At 45.7% G+C, this 21,479-nt stretch overlaps 1 protein-coding gene across 2 annotated transcripts in view; it reads right to left on the reverse strand.

Moving 5' to 3' along the window:
* Positions 1–21,479, reverse strand: part of XEG113 (xyloglucanase 113) — a 99,502-nt gene that overhangs the window by 16,160 nt on the left and 61,863 nt on the right. The window contains exons 3-9 of one of the 2 annotated variants that reach the window (XM_086792221.1): positions 14,687–14,892; positions 13,664–13,769; positions 11,664–11,920; positions 11,409–11,544; positions 11,101–11,195; positions 10,883–10,936; positions 10,459–10,572 (exon numbers count right to left, since the gene is read on the reverse strand). In XM_086792221.1, coding sequence (XP_086648347.1) covers positions 10,459–10,572; positions 10,883–10,936; positions 11,101–11,195; positions 11,409–11,544; positions 11,664–11,920; positions 13,664–13,769; positions 14,687–14,892 — 968 coding nt within the window. The remainder of the gene's footprint in view (positions 1–10,458; positions 10,573–10,882; positions 10,937–11,100; positions 11,196–11,408; positions 11,545–11,663; positions 11,921–13,663; positions 13,770–14,686; positions 14,893–21,479) is intronic. The other variant, XM_086792223.1, reaches the window with a different exon arrangement.

The raw sequence follows: 21,479 nt of genomic DNA on the forward strand, positions 1-21,479 counted from the left end.
GCCCCGATCACCTCACCCAACATATGGCATGCATACGCCACCTCCCTTTACCACGTCCCCGGACAGCCACCTCTCCCCCACCCTCCTAAGCCTCGCCCCCCCGACACCCCCCCCCCCCTTCCACTTGAGCATGGTGAGAGATGCTATTGATAGGATGCGAAATGGGAGAGCACAGGATCATGGTGGGCTGATTGCTGAGCACTTCACATGCGAGGGATGTATTGGCTCCACTTCTAGTCATATGTTCAATAGGGCCCTATGCGAGGGTTTCCCCGCCAATTGGTCTTCTAATATCATTGTGTCCATTCTGAAATCAGGTGACCCCATGGATCCCGGTAACTATAGGACTATTATGATTGGTCACACATTAGCCAAGATTTATGGATCCATCTTGGAGCATGAGCTCAGTAGATGGGCGGAGGAGCAAAGACTAGAGCACAGGGCAGGCAGGTTTCCGGAGAGGGCACTCCACACTGGACCACATCTTCACATTACGGGGTATGATTGAGGAGGGGAGAGCACATGGGCACCAGATATACTGCTACTTTGTGGATTTCCACAAAGGCTTTTGACACAGTCCCACGGGCCAAATTGATGAGGAGACTGCAGGACATGGGAGTATCAACAGAGATGCTTTGGGGGATCCTCACACTCTATGAGTCTGACATTGGCAGAGTGCGGGCCCCCAGGGGGGGGGGAATCAGAGGACATACATAGCACTATCGGGGTGAAACAGGACTGTCCCTTATCTCCCACTTTATTTGGGCTCTACATTGATGAGGTGTTTGACTACATAGAAAGACAAGTAGGTCCAAGAGAACTTTTGGCAGGAGTTTTGATACCCATTCTATTGTATGCAGATGACATTGTCCTCATTTTTGACTCACCAGAGGGGCTGCATAGACACTTGGATGCATTACAAGCCTTTTGCAAAAATCGGGACCTCACAGTAAACCTTGGGAAGACCAAGGTTATGATCTTCAACACCTCCTCGTAGTGGATACACAGATCTGTACAACAATTTACATATAGTGGGGAGCCAGTGGAGCATGTGACCTCTTATGTATACCTTGGGATCACTTTTACCGGACCGTGTTTCTCTATGCAGATGGCAGCCGAAACTAGATTGATGTGCGGCTATGCAATCTTGGGCTCACTTGAGAGGTAGTGCTCACAGATACAGTTTTAGGAGCCGAGGTCAAAGCCCTGGCTATTTGACACACTAGTCACACCCGCACTACTATATGGAGCTCCCATTTGGGGTCCTAGTTTATACCACAGGAAGAAACAGAGGGAGGAGCCAGCTGAGACAGACACACACGATGTATATGATGGGTGGAAGCGGATGGAGAGGCCACTAGTGATGATGATCTCACGCATGATTAGAAGTAAGCCATCAGCACCACACCAGATTGTGCGGGCGGAGATGGGGGTTGGAATGATTGTGACAGAGGCTATTTTCCAAACAGTGACATACTAGCACAGATTATGGGAGCTCCCACCAGATAGATACCCCAGGCTCGCCCTAGAGTCCTCAAGACAATTGGCACTAGATGGAGACATGTAGTGTTAGTATGCCCACCTGAGCACTTGGTTTGGTATGCATGGCATGCAGATGGAGGCACTCCCTCTGTTCCAGTATAGCATAGAGGTGCCCTCTTTTTCTCTCAAATGCACAGAGCTGAACATGGTCATTAGGAAGGACATCGTGAGACTGAATACTCAAAGGACTTGGCACCCACCCGTCCAGCCCCTTGGGAAGAAGATGGCCTTCTACAGGGACCATTTTCTTCGCCTGATAGAGGACGGCTTCATCACACGCCTGCACTACATGGACACACATCTTTCATTTGGGTGCGATGTGCGATTGGACAGATCCGCACCTCATCCCATCAGTTGAGAGTGGAGACAGCAAGATATGGGCCAAGGGCAGCTGCACCAAAGGATATGATATGTCAACTTTGCCAGACACAGGCTGAGACACGGAGGCCCACTATGTATGCAATCGCCGAGTACACTATGAGATTAGGGAGAGGTTCCATTGCCTCTTTCGAGATGGATTTGGACCACTTTCCACGATCATGGATTTCCCAAACCAGAGATGCTTGGGACTTTTCCTCCTGGAGCGTCAGAGGACCAATACAGGGAGCTCTCACCGACTTCTTCCAGACCAAAGTGACGAGGGCAGATTCACCCACTACACTTGACCTTTAGGCTGATGCAGGAGCTCGACTGAGAGGAGTGACACTCATTGAGCTATGCAGAGCCAGACGCCCTTGACCTCGTGGTCCCTGTCCATGTCCACATCACTACGAGAGGATAAGAGCCATCATCTCCCACCACCACAGGACTTTCTCCCGCCAGCCCAGCTTTACTACATTGGGCGCCATGTTGCAGCGTCCTATGCGGGATATTTTAGGGTGCATGCTTTTTGTTTTGGGATCAGATCGGACATTTTAGCTCTAATTACTTTCTTTGATTTTGATTTTGAGTAGCCATGATGATATATTTCATGGACACGATGTAACCTTTTGGTCTCATAAGCCATTTTGGCCTTTTGTAGACGTTAGTACAACTTTCTTTCTTTCTTTCTTTCTAGCTCTCTCTATCACTGTCGGCTTACACTCCATAGCCATGGCTGTCATCTTCAAGTCCCCATAGAATCTTTCCCTCTTTCACCCAAGGGGTTGTTGCCCAACAATGGTATTAGAGCCGCGTTCTGTGGGCTTGGGCTCGGCTTTCTATGTGAGGAAGAAAATTGTGCACGCTTCTGTTAGTGCTGCAACACAATTTTGTTTGCCATTGCCATCCGTCCGTCCGTCGCTATTTGAATTTTTGTTGCCTTCTGTCCAAGTTTCTTGCGGTTCCTACATATCATGGTTTTGTTCATTGGCTGTTGGCGTATGATTGTTGTGGTGGCCAGAGCTGTGTATGATGGCTGGTATTAGCTTCTTGATCTACAAGACATCTATATTGTCTAGGCATGTGGTGCACAACAAAATGATGCATAGCACCAATCGTACATTTCTGTGAAGGTCATGGGCATAAGCAATGCATGTTGTGTGCTAGTCTTTGTGTTCACTCTGTGTGCCGTTTTGTATGACGGTCATGGGCATAAGCAGTTCATGTCATGTGCTAGTCTTTGTGTTCCACTCTGTGCGCATGTGACACTTCATTGTTGTCATGCCAGTGTAGAGAGCTCAGCTCTATGTTTGCATCTAGCACCTAGAGCCGTCACCAACATCAGCCTCGACCTACAACAGGCTGCAGTCGCACTACCCATCATCAGCCATGAGCTCCAGTCAGCTACTCAGCTACTCAGTAGCTTCCATCATCAGCCATGAGCTCCAGTCAGCTACTCAGTAGCTCCATAGGCAGGCATGGTAGCATCGTTCGCAGCAACAAAGTGGCATCCATCTTCGTCAAAACGTCTACTCACGTCCACTCAACCCATTGGAGTGCTGCTACAGCCTCCTGTAGCATGGGTTCAAAAAAGCCCTAATTTTTTGAAGACACTAATTTTCTAGAAACCCTAATTTTCTTGGAGGGATGAGATGAAAAAGCTGCTTTATGTAATGATTCCACCTCCGAGCCACCAAATGAGTAGGCCAAGTGGAACCGGCCTTTAGTAGAAACTAAAGTGCGGTAAACTAACAGTTGCCCAAACACAACTGTAAGTCAACAAAGAAAATAGACAAAAGGGAGCTAGAGCGCTCCCACACAAAATCAACGACACCTGTTGGCCCCAAAGCTTGGAGCCCCTTTCGGTATTTCTTTTCTCACATTCAAAGAAAATTCCAATTGAATACATCATGGCCGTACATGGCTTATACATATGCATGTCCAAACTACCAGTCCTCTGGTCCTCTCGGCATAGAGGTTTCACACAGCCCTGTGCTCAAAACACCACATTGTTCTGAACCTCTAATCTGCCAAGAAAGTACATCGACGAGGCTCTGAATATGCAGCCAATTGGCCCATTCACATCGCCAAAAATACAGCCATACATCAGGCCATAGACTAACAACCCAAAAGCTTGCCCTGTTTCCACCCTCGGAACTGCCAAACCCTTCCTCTCACAAAGGGCCAGAGGAGCACCTCCAAGAAAGTCTCAAGCTAGTGAAAGGAGAGACTCGGTTGTGCACTTCCTACAGCCCCACCTACTCGCAAAGAGAGAAAGAAACCTGCTGTCCTTGTGCCACCCTCCCCCAGAGACAGAAACCTGTTGGCTGTGCACTTCTGTGGCCGCCTGCAAACTGCCCGCTTGCATCCAGGAGAGGGAGAAAGAAAGAAAGAAAGAAATATTAAGCGTCTACTAAAGACCCAATGGGCCTATGAGACCAAAGTGATACAATAATGTCCATGGCATATCTCACCATGGAATGGAAAATAAAACAGAAAGAAAACATAAACATAGCTATCTCACTGGGGTGGTACAAAACTGGCCATGGACAGCAGTCCAGTCCTTGCGCTTGCAGCCCACCAATAGTCAAAAAGGAAAGAGGCTTCTGTCCAGCCCACGCTTCTCTCCAGTCCAGCCCTGCACTTTTTTGCAGCTCGCTGTATCTGCTGTTCAGCCCCTGCCCGCCTGCCTGCTGACTGCCTGACTCCTCTGTTGCCGCCCGACCAGCCCGCCAATCGCCTAGAGAGAGCCCACGTGCAGCTACAGACCTGCGCTTCCCTGTTGCTGCCCGACCAGCCCGCCAGTCGCCTTCCAAAGGAAAGAGAGAAAAACACCACGCGTGCAGCTGCAACCCGATTCTCTCCAAAAGTGTCCCCTCCAAAAATAACGTAGCCCCCCAAAAGGGCCACGATGCTCCTAAAAGAGTGTTCATTGGTTTGAAAGGTTTTTAAAACCTTTGTCCCCTCCAAACATTTGTTCCCCCCACATGGGATTATGAAAGGAAAACTTAATACTAATACCTAGAGTCCTCTTGACCCTAATTATAAACACTTGACAAATGTCCTGCACACTAACCACCATACCCAATGTTGAGAGTGACTGTACAAATTCACAGGGTCGTGACATACCCCCCTCTTGAAAAATGGCAAGCGTCCTCGATTGCATCTTGGTGATACAACAAGACATCCAAGTGGAATCAAACTGATAACGAAGGCTGCCCAATACAACAAGATATCAGCCATGTGATCCAAAAGTAAAAATGAAATGAAATGATATATTAACGTCTCTAAGAGGCCATAATGGCCTATGAGACCAAAACTGAGAGTACATCTAAAGTTGGTGTCTCATCAAAGAGAACAACTAAATGAAACTAAAAAGTACAATAAACTAAATGAAATCAAAGAGTGAAAAGTACAATATGGCAAGATCAGTGTCCCAATCTCTCTCAGTCATACATATGTAGCAACATTCACTGCAAACCAATGGTGTAGTAATAGTCCAAGTTGTATACCACTGTTAACCATACATAACCACAACATCCAATGTGACTAGTACACATATATCATAGAAGTCCCATAAGTAGATGTACTGTCAGCTGTCTGTACCTTCGGGTGAGATAGAAGTTGCACCAAGCGACCTCTAGATGACATCTGAGCACGTCTGTATCAAGGGAGCGGAGGTGCTACCCCCCTCTTGAGCATCAGGCAATGCTCTAGACCTATGCTCTACTAAACCTGAATGAGCCATAGCAAGAGTCGGCTCCAACTTAAAGGCATCAATATAAAACTGCAATACCTGAGATGAATCTGCTAAGTCACCCTCCTCCATCCACTTCGCATCCATCGGTGAATAGTTCTTGAACTTCACAAGATAGTGACGAGAAACTTTAATATACCGCATACCTTTCTTTCCTTGTGTGCCAGTATCTGCTCGGGAATCAAGATCCTCCACTTCCGGCTGAGCCTCATCTGATACATCCTCAGGCACATCCCCTCGGAAAGGTCTAAGTAGACTCACATGAAATGCATTGTGAATCCTCCAGTGATTCAGTAGCTTCAAACGATAGGCTACCTCACCGATCTTTTCCATTACCTGAAAAGGTCCATAGTAGCGCATGCTCAACTTAGGGAGAATAAGCGCTCTTTATCCTTCATCTTTTTGAGCCTAGCTTTTTCAAATCGCAAAAGAACCCAGTCACCCAATGCAAACTCTAATGCACACCTGTGACGGTTTGGTGCTTTCTTTTGCTTTTGTTGAGTTCTTTGGAGTGCCAACTTAACTCTCCTGTAAGCTTCATCCATGTTCTCCACATAGTGGTCAGCCTGAATGAATTTATCCTTTGTGTGCAAAATGGGTGGTACCTTCTTCCCTCCTTGCACAATCTCAAAAGGCGCCTTGCCCAATCGAGGTATCGACGATGTTGTTATAAGCGAACTCCACCAAAGGAAGATACTTTTCCCATTGTTCCTTGTGCTCTGACACACAGCACTTGAGAAGATCTAAAACTGTGGAATTGGCCTCTTTTGATTGCTCATCTGTCTGTGGATGAAACAATGATGAAAACTTGAGAGTTGTACCCATGTTGTCAAACAACCCTCTCCAAAATAAACTCGTCATCCGTGAATCACGGTCACTAATGATAGACGAAGGCATTTCATGATACTTGAAGATGTTCGCCATGAACAACTTCACCATGTAATCTACTTTGATTTTCTTACGCACAGGAATGAAATGAGCCTGCTTTTACTGAACCTGCATATGATAGTCCAAATGCCATCATTCCCTGTTTGTGCCCTCGGAAGATCAAATATAAAATCCATGGCAATGCTCTCCCATGGTGTATCTGGAATAGGTAAAGGCTGAAGTAACCCTGGTGTCTTCTCACGGTCAAACTTCACCTTCTGGCATGTGATGCATGCCCTAAGAAAAGCATCAACATCTCTTCTCAAGGTCGGCCAGTAAAAGAAAGCCTCAATTGTCTTTACCGTGGCCTCAATGCCCCTATGACCTGCATACAGTGGAGCACGACTTTCAATCATAAACTTGAGCCATAACTGCTTGGTAACACAGTCTACCATGCATCAACAAAAAGCCATCCCTGAGAGTATAATGATCATGCCGCTAACCCTCAGACATCTGATCATAGATCCTCCCAAAATCGTCATCCTGCGTAAACTGCTCTTTCATCTCATCAAGCTCATGATGATAAGCAAATAAAACTGTTAAGACCTATGACTTCCGTGACAAAGCATCTGCCACAACATTCTTTTTGCCTTCCACGTGTACAATCTGGAAGTGGAACATAGACAAAAAGTTGGCCCATCTCATATGCTTCTCAAAAAGCTTAGTTTGCATGAGGAAATAACGCAAGGTCTGATGATTTGTCTGCACAATGAAATCAGCCCCAAGTAAATAGTGTTTCCATGTAGAAAGAGCATGAATAACAGCCAATATCTCTTTCTCATAGGCCTGTAAATGCTTCTCGGGACTCTAACCCCGTGATGAGCAGGGTTTGTTGGCTGTTTTTGGCTTCCACCATCTTAATCAATACTCCCCGCATCTCATTTAAATGGCGGAGAGAAGATAACATTGCTGCCTTGGAGGCCTGAGCAAGGGTGGGTGAGTGGGTGGGTGGGAAAAGGGGGACGGAGGGTCGTGGAGAGAGAGATAGAAAAGAAAGAAGAAAGAAAAGATATATTAACATCTACGGAAGGCCAGATTGGCCTATGAGACAAATCCTGAAATGAAAAGCTAATCCTAGTCATATGCAGCTCACGGTGATACATGTAAATGTGTAGTTCATTAAATGCACTAATGTAGTCACTAATGATAGGCACATGTAGATACACACGAGGTAGTGATGAAGGGATGATCATCATGAAGGCTAGGTTTAAAAAGGAAAAAAAAAAAGACTCATGTATTTCTTTTTTTCCAAAAAATGTGAATGGTTACGTATGGAGGAGTCGACATGCTTCTGGGGAAATGCTATTCATGCACGTGGCGGCTGAAGGGAGCTTCAGGAAGGTGGAGGTGGCAGCCTGGCCATGCACGTAGATGATCGAGAGTCTTCTGGTGGGGGAGGAGGCCGGAATCAAAAAAAGGGGGAAAAAGGCTTAAAAAAAGAAAAAACAAGAAATGGACGTTTTTCCTGGGCGGCGCAATACAGGTGTAAAGGGGGTTCTTGATACGGGGTGATTCCGTTCGTCGGGAAGGAAGAAGCAAGAGATGGGGAATGAACGATGTTTTTTTGGGACAGAAGTGTGAGATTATTCACTGAATTGGAACGACACTTGCTGTGCATGAGGAAGGTGTGTACGGGTGTTCTCATCGACGGATGTTCTCTACAATCAATGTTTCAGGAGGAAGTGGAGAAGAGGGGATACGTGCGAAACAGGAATCAGAACGTTGCTGGAGTTGGTTTTTTTGGAGAGGGTGCATCTATGAGTTACCAACGGACTTCAGGGAGGGGAAGAGTTGAAGAAGGTGCTTACGTGTGAGAGTTTGTGATGGGCAGCGGCCTAAGGGAATTGGCTGATTGTGCTCTTGAATGTGAATGAGGTGGAGGGTGTCATGATATGTCTCTTCCTATTGGAAGTCCTGTTCTGAAAAACTGTTGCATGAAGTCTTGACAGTACTTTATTCGTGGACCATCTATGGAGGGTTGACTAGTTCTATCAAAGCCAAACATGTTACTTGTCTAGGAAAAGGAATGGAACTGTGTATAGCAGGTTTAGAAGGAGTTTGGATTATGAGGGTTCTGACTGCATCTGTTTTTCTTGAGTATAGTTCTGGGTTTGTTTGACTGGAGTGCAGCATGCCATGTTCATTGAGGGTTTGTAAATCCAGTGAGCCTGCCTGTTGAGTCCCCATTCCACCATCTTTTCTAGTATCAACGGGAAAAGGGGGACGGAGGGTCGCGGAGAGAGAGAGAGAGAGAGAGAGAGAGAGAGAGAGAGAGAGAGAGAAAAGAAAGAAAGAAAGAAAGTATATATTAACATCTACAGAAGGCCATATTGGCCTATGAGACAAATCTGTATACAACAAGTCCATGTCCTGAGTATCATGGAAAGAAAAACTGAAACGAAAAGCTAATCCTAGTCATATGCAGCTCACTATGCAGTCACTGTCTAGCATGCTATAGATGTACGATCATGATAAGTGGTATACTACTAATTCCACCCAGTGGAGATGGTGGGGTGTAGTACATCATACATGGGGCATGGGGCAAGGAGGACTCTCGCAAGGGCCCATGAGACCAAAAGTAATAACTACCATGGATATAGAAAGTTACATTAAATGTCTTCAAAAGACCCAGTGGGTCTATGAGACCAAAAGTGACACAATAGTGACCATGTAATATCATCATGGTACAAAAGAAAACAAAGACTAGAGCTACGAGCGTGGAATGTCAAATCCGAGCCATATGATACAAAGTGGGACCATCATCATCGTACAACCTATGGAGCTAACCCCCTAGTAGGGGGAGGGGGCCGTCAAGGATATCAAGCATGGGGTTAGCCTGTAGAAGGCTCTATAGATCCACCGGGCGTGGGAAGGTGGCTCTGTGCCTCTCGAAGATCTCCTCAAGCTGGGGCTGATGTCTATGTTGCTGGCAAGGTCCAGGCAATCTGGGGCATCGGGCTTGTTGTAGTGTCGTGGCCCGGTCTAGAGTCACGCCAGAATGGGGTCTGGAGGGGGTTCGGGCACTCAAGAATGTGTGGCTCGATGAGGCCGTGGGTAAGTCATCCATGGCTGCTGGGGCGTTCACTCATGGTCGGAAGAACTGAGTGATGGTCGCCTGGGGCCAGGGTGGATGTCTCCGATGGGTCTCGACTCCCTAATCAATGAGTGTGGCGATGAAGCTCTAGTAGGAAGAGGCCCAGGCACCGCTGATCTGGGTAATCCATGATCCTGGATAAGTGTCCAAACCCCCCTCTGAAGAGACACTGGAACCTCCCTTGAATCTCATAATATACAGTGCATCTGCATATTAAGTGCTCCTCTGACTCGACCTCCTGTTGGCACGTAGTGCATATCCTCTCCTCACGAGGTATCTCCCTGTCTCTATCCTTAGACGGTGCGATGACCCACATAAATCACATCCACCTAAGGGGACATGACACATGGTACACTTATCTTATCTAGATATAAGGGTGTGTTCACACCTAGGCAGGTGTTCACACACACATACATATGAACAAGGTCACACACACAGACACAGGGTGGACACTCACATGTACATAGCCCTTTTGGGGGCAGTTCACACACGAACACAAGCGGGTACACAAATACCGGTACATACAAAAGATGGACACACATACGAGCTCCGAAAAACCCAACAGGTGGCTGAAATGTTGCCCCATACTTCGACACTGTAGAGTGACAAGGGCACGTCAGAGATATCAAATGCGCATACGCACGCACTCTCACACACACAGATCTAAAAGAGCACACGGGTCTATGAGATTGTCCAGTACAAAAGGCAACCTAAAAGAAAAAAAATAAACTGATTATGATCTGGAAGTGTGACCTCAAAGAGAGTGTAGCGCAGTCACCTCAAAAACATGGTCCAATGGACACAAAAAAGGTTGCCTAGTCTTTGTGCCTGGAAGTACACCAGGATGGCCAAACCACAGGCGATCGAGTCTGCACCACAATTCAGGCATCACCTGCACATTTTCAACACTAGTTCTTTAACGAAGACACTCATATACACCTGAGAATGTAAAATACAATGTCTTTTATGACACTGAAATAGAGATACTAGCACTCTGACAAACTCGATGAATCTTACTCAAAGAGACCCGAGGAATGTTAAGAGATATAAATAAAATCAGTGCAACCATGATACTTAATTTTATGTTGCCAATTAATCTCACCCCTAAGAAACTTTAGATGATGAAAAAAAACCAGTCACCATCCTTCCCTTGTGACTTGTGAAACAGTCTCAAGCTCGGGGCCAGAAATGCTGGTGCTTACCAATGTACGATTCAAGACCGAAGCAATAGCCAATGCATCCCTTATTTGTTTTATCTACATGTTCAAGAAAAAGTGTACTGTTAGCATGTTCATAAAACAACATACTGTGCGTATGAATTAAAAATATCCTTAAACCACACTTTGAGGGTTCCTGTACAGAAAAATTCACTTCATTTTTTAAAACACAACCAAGAAATGATTCAAGAAAAAAGTAATACTTGATAGTTCATGAGTTTGAAATGGTTCTCTATAGAGTGAGGTCCACTTGTCAACAGGTCCTCAGGGATTGAAAAGTGGTAAGATAAAACCCCGCCTATAAATTAGACAGCATCATATTCAGAACATTTCTTGATATAGGGACAAGCATAAATCTCAAAAGAGCTGGAAATCAGGCTGTCTCCATATTTTCTTATGCAAACAAAACTAAGGTTTCTTCCACATGGATTTCTAGATTTTACAAATTACAATTATCTTATAATATGTGAGTGTATACAACTCAAAATTCTTGTGGCAAGCATGTTCACACCTGGAGCATCATAATATTCAGGTTTGTCATAAAAAAGCTTAGCCTCTCGTAATCGATGTCGCTTGCCTGGTGTTCCAGCAAATTGGAATGTTGTATGCACTGCATAGGGCTTTAGCTCTAGTTTCTCATATAAAGCCTGCTCAACACAACACAACAAAACCACACAGCTACAAATGTTCACATTGTCCACTTGTCTGCTGTTCAAAACACAAGTCAAACTCCAAACATAAAACAAAGATGCTTAGCCTGCTTCACCTGCACAAAATAAGTGTGGCCACTGCAGAAAATGCTGACAGGAAGAACCCCTAGCTTTAACTTTCCATCATATGCATAGAAAAGTCCACTGTCACCTTCTACAGCAGGACCTCGCTGCTTTCTCATCAGGTCATTGAATCCATTCTGGTCCCATATCGTGCTGTCTCCTAGAAGTTGCCGTTTCCATTCACTAGCAAACTGTTTTGCTACTTCCGAAGGGCGCCATAGGAATATGCCAATGTTGTATGCACCATGGGCTGCATAGTACCTTTGAATCAGTGTGAAATCTTTTAAGATAAAAGGCAGCCAAAACTGAAGACATTGAGCAAGCAAGGAGATTACAATAGTAGGATACATTATTAACCTCAGCTAAAAAGAATTTGACCTGCCCAAAATAAAATGCCCCATCTCCTGTTAAATATTGGAGACATTGTTTACTGGTCAGAGTATGTTCTGTAGACACGATTTAGGGCCTCAAAATCTTTGTAAGCCTGTTTCTTTGTCACAGAATGAGCTTGTAGCCTTAGCAAAGAAGCATATGGCCGGGGAACACTAGTACTTCACATTTATTTTCCATTGCTTTGTTGCAATACCATTTAGGGGATGCTCTTCACAATCTTCTGCTACAATTTGTGTACACAAGCGTATTTTTTGCTCGCTCTCCCTCCCCCACTCCCTCCCTCCCCTGCAGAAAGCTGGTATCTGTGCTGAATGCTGACCCCTTGATGTAACCTCTGCTGGACAGCTTCTATGTGCTGAGTTTTTGCTCCTTTAAGCTGAATGACCTGTTTTTTTGCCCTAACACTGAAATAAGACTGATGTTGACATCTTGTGCCTTGTGTTTATGGATGAGGGCTGCCTTCTAGCAGTGATATCAACCATATGGTGTACAAGAATGCTGAGATGACATGACAGGGACTGCCAACACCCTTATATAAGGGGCCCCGGCTGCTGGCCAACTGGGGTAGCACAGGCCGACTAGCCTGTAGAGATGGTCATGGCCAAGAAAAAGGTAAATTTGTGCTTTTTCCCCAGGCACCTCCATACTAGGCCATTGCCCATGGCTGTGGGCACCCATTCCCCCATGGCTCCCATGTGTGGGTGGCCAATGGGCTGTCCTAGGCCCAAATGGGTGACTCCAACCCATTGCACCCCCTTGACTATGGTGTTGATAGTACCTTGTACAAGGATTTGCACACACAGGGCCAACACATTTGACTATGACATGACAACGCACATAGTAGCCTAATCAGTGCTCCGGACAACACGATGCATTAATTCGTACAATTCATACAAGAAAATCACAAATAATTGTGAGACAAGCACAACACTGGCATTCTAATTATCTGCATGAGCATTCCCAGTATGGTGTGAATCCCATGCTTATCTAATTATCCACGTGATGTATTCACCTTTATGGATTATTGTGCATGTAAATCTTACAAATAATGACTGCGAGTCATTTGGCCAGACTCCTAGGCATGGCTTCATACCCGAGGAGATGGACTAAAGGTGTATAATGCTTGAAGATAGGTAGATTATCCGAAGTACAATTGCATTGTGCATGAGCATATTGTTTGGCATATTTGCTTTGCAACTTGTTTTCTAGCATGAACATTGCTTGGATTTAATGCATGTGAATGTCCACGGGACCGAGGACGCCTAGAAACCAAGGGTTCATCTTTGTGAGGAGATTCAACGCCATGATCAGATAATAGTTAGCTAGAGGATTTCCATCCCAATTTGCAGGTCAAGCTCTTGTTTAGTAAGGTTGAGGTTTGAAGCATCAAGACTACAAGGGTGGTAGTCTATCAATGCAAATGCCTCTAGTGCAAGAGACCAGATCCTGTGACGGTATATGACCTTTTAAATTGTCCATCATATTCAGTTATTGGTGCATGTCTAAAAATTCTATATTGCAATGTCTCCAAGATCATAAGGGAATCATCAATGAGCCAAAAACTTATGCCAGGAAAAAAATCGAAAGTCAAGTCAGTTACCTCTTTCCCAAACTTCTAGCCGATCGTCATTCACAGAACTTGCCACTTCATCACTCGAGACCAATACATCAGCTGCAGGAATCTTTGCAAAATATGGAAGTGGATTCTGTAATGGACCAAGAAATTGTCATGGTGAGGTTGTCCTTGACAAGTCAACTCAAAATCTAAATAATGGTGTAAATCATTTTATGACAGAAAATTAAGAGGACATCCACCAATGCAGGGCATTTTTTAAACAGGTTTTAGTGACAACTTACATTGACTCATTGACAGGAACTGCCATATCCCACAATAAATGTTCTCACACACTCACCACTTAAGGTCATATTTTACTTCCGAAACAAGATTGATCCATTTTCAACCATGCTTTGACGTTGTTGGTATTGCTAATCGCTACATGATCTACCTTAAGCATGGACACCTCCCTGGTTCACAATCATCCTAGGACTCAACTAAGACTTAGATGTTGACGAATTTCCCAGCAGAAGCCCCTCCTGAAGGAACCTCCAATTCTAATAGCCACCCTTGCCTTTTTCAATCAGACGTGGATTGTGGTCCAAAATGACAGCATGCTCACCTTCCAACTTTCTCCTGCAACAAAGGACAAACTCCTTCAATGTGCTCTCAACCGAGGACTTCTTTGCAGAGAACTTTGTAGATGGCGAGCGATGAGGATAAGAAAGCATGTTTATTGCCAACCAATAGATAGTATGGTGATTCCATCGCACAACAGCCGCCTTCAAGCACCCCTATTCAGCAATTTGTATTGGAGTTCACATTCACTCACTCCACTCAACAGCCTCCCACTACCCCTATTGAATTATTACCCACAAGTTCTAGAGAGATTTGTCAATGCAACATTTCAGCAGCCCAACAGTTTAGGAAAAGCAATGAGAGATGGATTCTCAAAGACTTTGACATGAAGATATATGAAATGGTAGTAAGCACCCTCCACACAGGCCACACAAATGCACAGACATTCTTGTGAACTACTTGATAATGATTAAGTATCACGTGTGTTACCTGTATCCACACCATATCAGTGTCACACATGAGTAGTTCGTATCCCATTGACAAGAACTGATTGACCAAAATAACTTTCTCTCTCCCCATCTTGTGAAAGGTTGGACTACCCCATCCAACATCGATAGTGTTTACATTGCTTCCCATGTTAAAGACAGGAACACCCTCCCAAAACAAAGCTTCCAATATCTGTGTATCCATTGCACCTTTATCAACATCAACAACCAACAACCACCATCAGTTAAGATCTGTTTACAAATTTACATAACATGTACTACATGGCTTCAAAAGAGAAGCCTTCAAGAAGTGGAAACATCATCTAAGTTGGACAACCACATTCCCCATGAAAATAAAATTTGAACATGGAACCATGTGAATCCAGAATATCAAGAGATTATGCGTATCTACATGCTGGCAACTTACTGCACCCATCTATCTGCCATATAGAAGAAGCATAGCGATGTGTTTACTTTCTAAAAAAAAGAAAAACTTCAGTTTCCTTAAGGTAGTCAATAAAACAGTAAACAAAAAGTTGCATGGCTGAAAAACAAATGCTCTGAGGAGATTTATCACTCTTAAATGCACTGTGTTGCAGAAGCATTGATGATGATTAGGCATGCGTTAAATCGAGAGAGAGAAATGAAATGAAATGAAATGTTATATTAACGTCTTCAAAAGGCCAAAGTGACCTATGAGACCAAAGTTACAACCATGTGACATCTGATACACAGTCTGGAAAAGAAAAGAAAGAACTGAAGGTAAGTATCTAGCCCTACAATACATCAAAAGGGAGCATCCGGAAGCAGCAACTAGGGAGAGTGGGAAGCTAATGCTACTAGTCAAAATGGGGTACATGAGTACATGGATACATGAATACATGAATATGGGGGTCCAATAGGGTCCTAAGGACCACTACCAAAACAAGCTGTGTATATGCTTCTGAATTATGCAAAATACAAGATGTTACCACAGATTTACTGATTTCCCAAGTGCTTGAACCCTGTAAGGGCTGCATTTAGCTGTGCCCGGCTGTCTGTTAATGAGCTTGCACACCGGGCTGCTGAACCTTGCCTAGACAGATGCTTGTGGAGCCTTGGATATTGAAAACGCTGATTCTCTCCAGGTGCATGTTTTGGGACAATTCTTGCATGTGTGGATGCTTCTCCTTCAAGGTACTTGAGTTTTTCTTCAATCTCTGTAGATGCTCTAACAATTTCCCCAATCATCCTTTATATAGGGGGTAGGGCTGGTCAATTCGGCCTACAGCCTACAACTAGTGAAAAACGTGCATAAAAACTTTAATTGCTGCGTTTTTCCATGCTTGGCTGGTGGGCTAGACCACGCCTCCATATGGGTTCCATGTATGCCCACACGACTTGGCCATAACTAGTCCACACTGGCCCACAATCAGGTTCAGCCCGCTTGGTGCTTCAAACTCCTGCCCTTTGACCATATGGCTGCCCGGACATTGGGTATTCAGCCCAACACCTGTTTTGACTGTTCCAAACATAGACTTGACTATGTCCAGTGACAAGTTCCCACAGCTTTCAGATCCTCATGCAGACTCATGCAGGATTCGAAATCACCATCACTACATGCAACAAGAAGAAGATACACGAGTCATGACTGCCAAAAATGACCCTTGATGAAATTAGCATGGCATGATATATTTTATTTTTTTCCCCAGAAAGAAGACCCTTCATTAGTTAAAGATCAAACAGCCAAAGGCTACATGTACATGCTCGGAACCCTCAAAAGAGGTAAGGAAAAAAGCTAGGGGTGGTGTTTCATCCATGGCTAGCTGCTCTCATGAAGTCACTTCTAGGGGCCTCCTATAGAAGTGACTTCATGAGTTAGTTTGAGGGAGAGCTCCTCAGATTTGGACTTGAGGCCTTGAGACCACTCCGTGCTAACATCGGATGGGTGTGTACTAGTGGTATGGCATGTCAAGGACTTTGCACGTGGAGCCATATCTCTAATGCTACTATTCGGAATCCCCCCTCTGCTCGGGAGTGAGCCTGAATGGCTCAATGGTTGGGAAGTGAACTAGATGCCTGAGCCTTTGTGTTCTCCTTTTTGTTTAAACTTAATCGCAAGGTCTGTTAGCCTGGGGTCGAGCCATTCGGATCAGAGCCAGATCCAATCCCTAAGGAGAAGAGAAAAAAAAAATCGCGTGGATCTTCTGGGTTCTATTCTGTGGGCTGCTTTTTGTCTCTTAAGGCCCGGTGGTATAGGACACTTAGGGCGGAGGACAGAGCAGAGTCACAGGTGAACGGGGAAGATGTCATGGTTAGATGTCCGTGGATGATTCTCGGAATCATTGCATATCTATGGAAAAAGCAGGAGCTTTTGTCATGTTTGTGTGTACTGCTTATTGCTGGACAGTCCTTGTATCCACATGTTTAAGGGTGTAACCCTAGATCTTAGTCATTTTCTTGCTCAAGAGGTTTTGTGACTGGCTGTAGCAAACAGATAGCTGGTTGAGTTCTGTGGAAGGTTGTAACCTTGATTGTGCACAAGTGTTTATGCTTTTGGGACTCTTCTGCATGCTTTTCATATATATAGCTGCGAACAGCACTACCTTGCATGGACTGCTAACTGAGAGAAGAGGGAGGAAAACCCTAAGCGGGTTTACAGAAGGTACGGGGATGGCTGAGAACTGTAGCGTGCTTAGTCTGTGGTACAGCACTGTCTGCATGAGACACAAATACGGAGGCCTGAGACACATGCATGTACAGTCCAAGTCCACACGTGTGTGCTTACAAGGCGGACAGTAGGACTGAAACAGGCTGTAGACATGGGCGCACTATAGGGGACCGATGCCTCTCCCGATGCTACTTCTCCTCAAGCCAGAGGAGGTATCATCGTGAGAACTCTGCTCAAAAGGTAGCCTTGGAGAATCAGCTCTCCAACAACCTGAAGATTGCCGATACTGCTAACATCATGAATTCTGTTACGGAGTTCATAACCATTCAAAAGCAGTTGGTCTCTTTGGGGAGCAAAGCTACCGACGAGGACTTTGTCAATCGGTTCCTCGTCAAATTGCTCAAGAATTTCTTTGCTTTTTGTGATACTGTATCATTTCTTCCTTGTACTCTTGATGTACATACCATTGTTGGCATGCTTCAAGATAGGGCCATGAGAAAGAAGACTAGCCAAGGTACTTCCGAGACCCTTCTTCAGGCTAAGGGCAAAAGTAAATGGCAGTCCAAGGTTTCCACGAGCGAAAAAGGTGACCACAAATCTGCCAACAATCCCGCTCATAAGGAGCTTACTTGTCATTATTGTGGTCTCAAAGGTTACATTAAGCCTGATTGTCACAAGTAGAGAGAAGGTGGTTCTACTAAGAAACCCCCAATGAAACCTCTTTTTTTTTTCCCAGAAAAGATCCTTCAATTAGTTAAAGAAAAACATCTGCAAAGGGCTAAGCACAACCACGATAGGCTAGATACAACCTCAGCTCATATAAGGGCAGGAGACAAATGATCAAAGGGGAAGAGATGCTTCTCCTCCGACTGGCCGCTCTGTGAGAAGAAGGCTATCTCATACGGGGGGAGGGGGGGGGGGGGGGAGACAACCATATAGGTGGTCTGTAATGCCAACTGGGGTCACCGCCTCTATCTGTGAGAAAAGGGCCAAGCCGCCAAAGCCTTAAGGAGGCTTCCCGCCGCTTCCACATGCAGTCAGAACCTCCCTGCAGCTTCCCCCACTGACCACGGAAGGTGTGAATGATATCGTGCCATATGCTCCTGATGGTCTCAGTCGGCGGAGTGTGGGTACCCTCGATGGCCTCGCTGCATCTAACACGCCAGATGTGCCAAGCTGCAATGCTACTACAAATCTCCCATCGCTGGCATGATAAGCCGCTTGTGCGTGAATTAGAGTGAGGAAGTTGTGATTTTTTGTTCATCCATTTTTTGTTTTCCATTGCCTGCAGAGATGTCTTCTGATGCCATTGCTTTTGATGACTATGCTTTATAGTCTGTACTCCATGGTATGCATTGTCTGGCAGATGCATTTCAAGGGAGGATTCAACTTGCCCACATGCAGTTGGTGATGCCTCATGGTCACTTATGCTTGTTGACCCCTATGCTGGTCTATGCTAGACGCTTTCTCTTATGTGATGTCTACTGGAGGTGCCTTTTATGTTTTCCCTTGCAACGGGATTGTTTCTACAATGTTGACATTATCACTTTCTCACATGTGATGTTTACTGGGAGTGCCTTTTACACACTTGGCCAGTGTTGGCTTGCTCTCATGGTTTTGACATGTCACATGTATATTATTCACTGTGGGATTATGCATCTTTACATTTGCCATACATGCCACTGGTCATGGCATCGCTGAGAGTTTACCTATCCTCTCATAGCATTGGCTGATGCCCGCCTCGAGCCCCACTTTTTCTCCCCATTTTCAGCTTTTCCCATTGCTGATTTTTCCTCATCGGATCCTCCATTGATGAGTTTCACTTTTGCAGCTTACATTGCATGTCTCACAGGCATGACTTCTGGATCCTGTTGCCTTTACACATGCGTTATCTGCTACCTCTTCTTATGCTTATCACTGGTGCAGTTACAGAGCATTGATGTGGATTACAGGCAGTTCAGCTTGGCATTTGGTACTTGCCTTCAAGGGGGTATTATGAGATGCCTCTTGATTTGATGCAGTTGATGTCCACATAATCTTTGCCATGCATTTTAGGTGATGCGTTTATGTACTACTGTGCTCTAGCATTAGCACTATGACATTGGGGATTCTCCTTTTCCCCGTCATATAGTGCTTGCTTTTCCCATTGGCACTGCAGTTCACTCTTACTGTGGAGCATAGTGTAGGGCAGCATTCACAGCTTTATCACCCTGCTGCTACCCGTTCACACCATTCACTTGAGGAGGGTTTGTTGGTTATGTCCACTCCCAGCTAGTTCAGGTGTGAACCCAGCTTACTCACGGGCACTTTTTCCCTCAAACTGTGTTGGGCACTTTGCCCTAGGCCATTTAGTACTCACTTGTACTTTCATTTCATATCATTATTGAGTACATCTTTTCCAGCACTCTCACGTTTCTCTGTGCTTGAGGTTGTGTGTGTCTGTGTGTGCGCAGGCTAGCTTCCCTCCTACCCAACAAAACCACCAGGGGCGGACTCCTAGTTTGACGCCGAGGGCAAGCTCTGGCCAAATGACCCATTTGCCTGCAAATGAAACATTGGCCTGGAAGGCCGGAATACTCCATTCTCTATAAAATGGGGTCGCCCCCAAGACTGGAAATCGATATCGTGTGAGGCACAGTATCCAACGAGGCAACACATATGCAGAGAGATGGAATCCCGACTGCTCATGTGAAGGCTGAGGCAACAGTTTGGGGGGGGGGGGGGGGGGGGTTCCATCACTCTCCCAATGGCACCAGCTATCACCGGGAGAAGAGGATGGTATTCCTTCCTGAGGCCCGAAAAGCAAACAGTCACGGGAAAGCCTGACACTCCAGTGAGAAGGTCAGATGTCGTGTCGAAGCCGTGCTGCCACCGTGCAAACAAGGCCTGGGCTGTGCACAATGCAACGGGGCTCAGCTGCATGACAAGATCAGACGCCGTTGGCGAGTCGAACTCAACCTGGTAGTAGCCATGCCCCAAAGGATGAATGTCTGCGATCTTTGCAGGCGCACCTAGGAGGCTAGCCTGAAGAAGATCCCTAAGTTGGCCACGTGCGAGGCGGCTACCGACAATCTTGCAAACCAGGGTGGAGGCCTCTAGCGCTGCAACAATCGTGGGTGGCAAGGATCTAAAGGTCCACATTGGAGAAAGATAAGCAAGCAACGGCAGCCTCGGTCGAGGATGACGGAGCAGCTGCCATGAAGTCCTCCCGAGGGAAAGACCAAAAAAAGCCGAGACTTGCCGAATAAAACACCCCGAAGACTTGAAACAAACCTACAAGGAACGGGAGAAAAAGAGGGTGCCGAAAAAAGATAGAGAGAAAGAAGAGGGGCATGCTCAAGTGGGCAAACCCCGGCGCCGGGGGGGGGGGGGGGGGGGGGGAGCAGGCGGGCGAGAGCAAAAAAGAGGGGGGGGTGTAACTCGCGGCGGCGGGTGCCCCGGGGACTAGGCCCTTTGACACACTTATTGATACCATCAATGCATATTAGAACATTTAAACATGGCCACAGCCTTAACACATATCCATCATCACTTTGCATAAAACATAAAGCTGGACAAAACATCCACAAATGCTGAAAATGGAGCTTGCACATGTGACACCGCATAGAGGCCGGAATGGGCCAACCCCCCCCTTGGAGTATTTTATTACCCAAGGAGAATAATATCATGTACAAGCTTTGAGGGCCTTACTATCCACACGGGAGATGCCGGATTATCCATATACAAATGCCATAACACAGCCCAACACGAGGCAACCAAGCCAGAACATAGGCTGTAGAAATGCCGAGCCAATAATATAATCCATATACCTCCGCGTGGGTACTGATTCTTCCCCAAAAACCACGGGTCTTCATGCAATAGAGCTGGTACAGCAAGTACAATGCTCCATTCAGCTGGTACAACCGGTACAATGGCTAGTACAGTAGGTACACTGGCTGGTATAATCGGTACAGTGACTGGTACAACAGGTATAGCAAGTATAAATGCTGGTACACTAGGTACAATGATTGGTACAACAGTTACAATGGCTAGTAGGCTAGTATAGCAAGTACAAAAGCTGGTATAGCTGGTACAATGGCTGGTACAGTCGGTACAGTGGCTGGTACAGCGAGTACAAGGGCTGGTGCAGCCAGTACAATGGCTGGTA

The sequence above is a fragment of the Cibotium barometz genome, chromosome 4 (assembly GCF_041138505.1).
Source record: "Cibotium barometz isolate CiBa-2024 chromosome 4, ASM4113850v1, whole genome shotgun sequence".
Taxonomy (NCBI): Eukaryota; Viridiplantae; Streptophyta; class Polypodiopsida; order Cyatheales; family Cibotiaceae; genus Cibotium; species Cibotium barometz.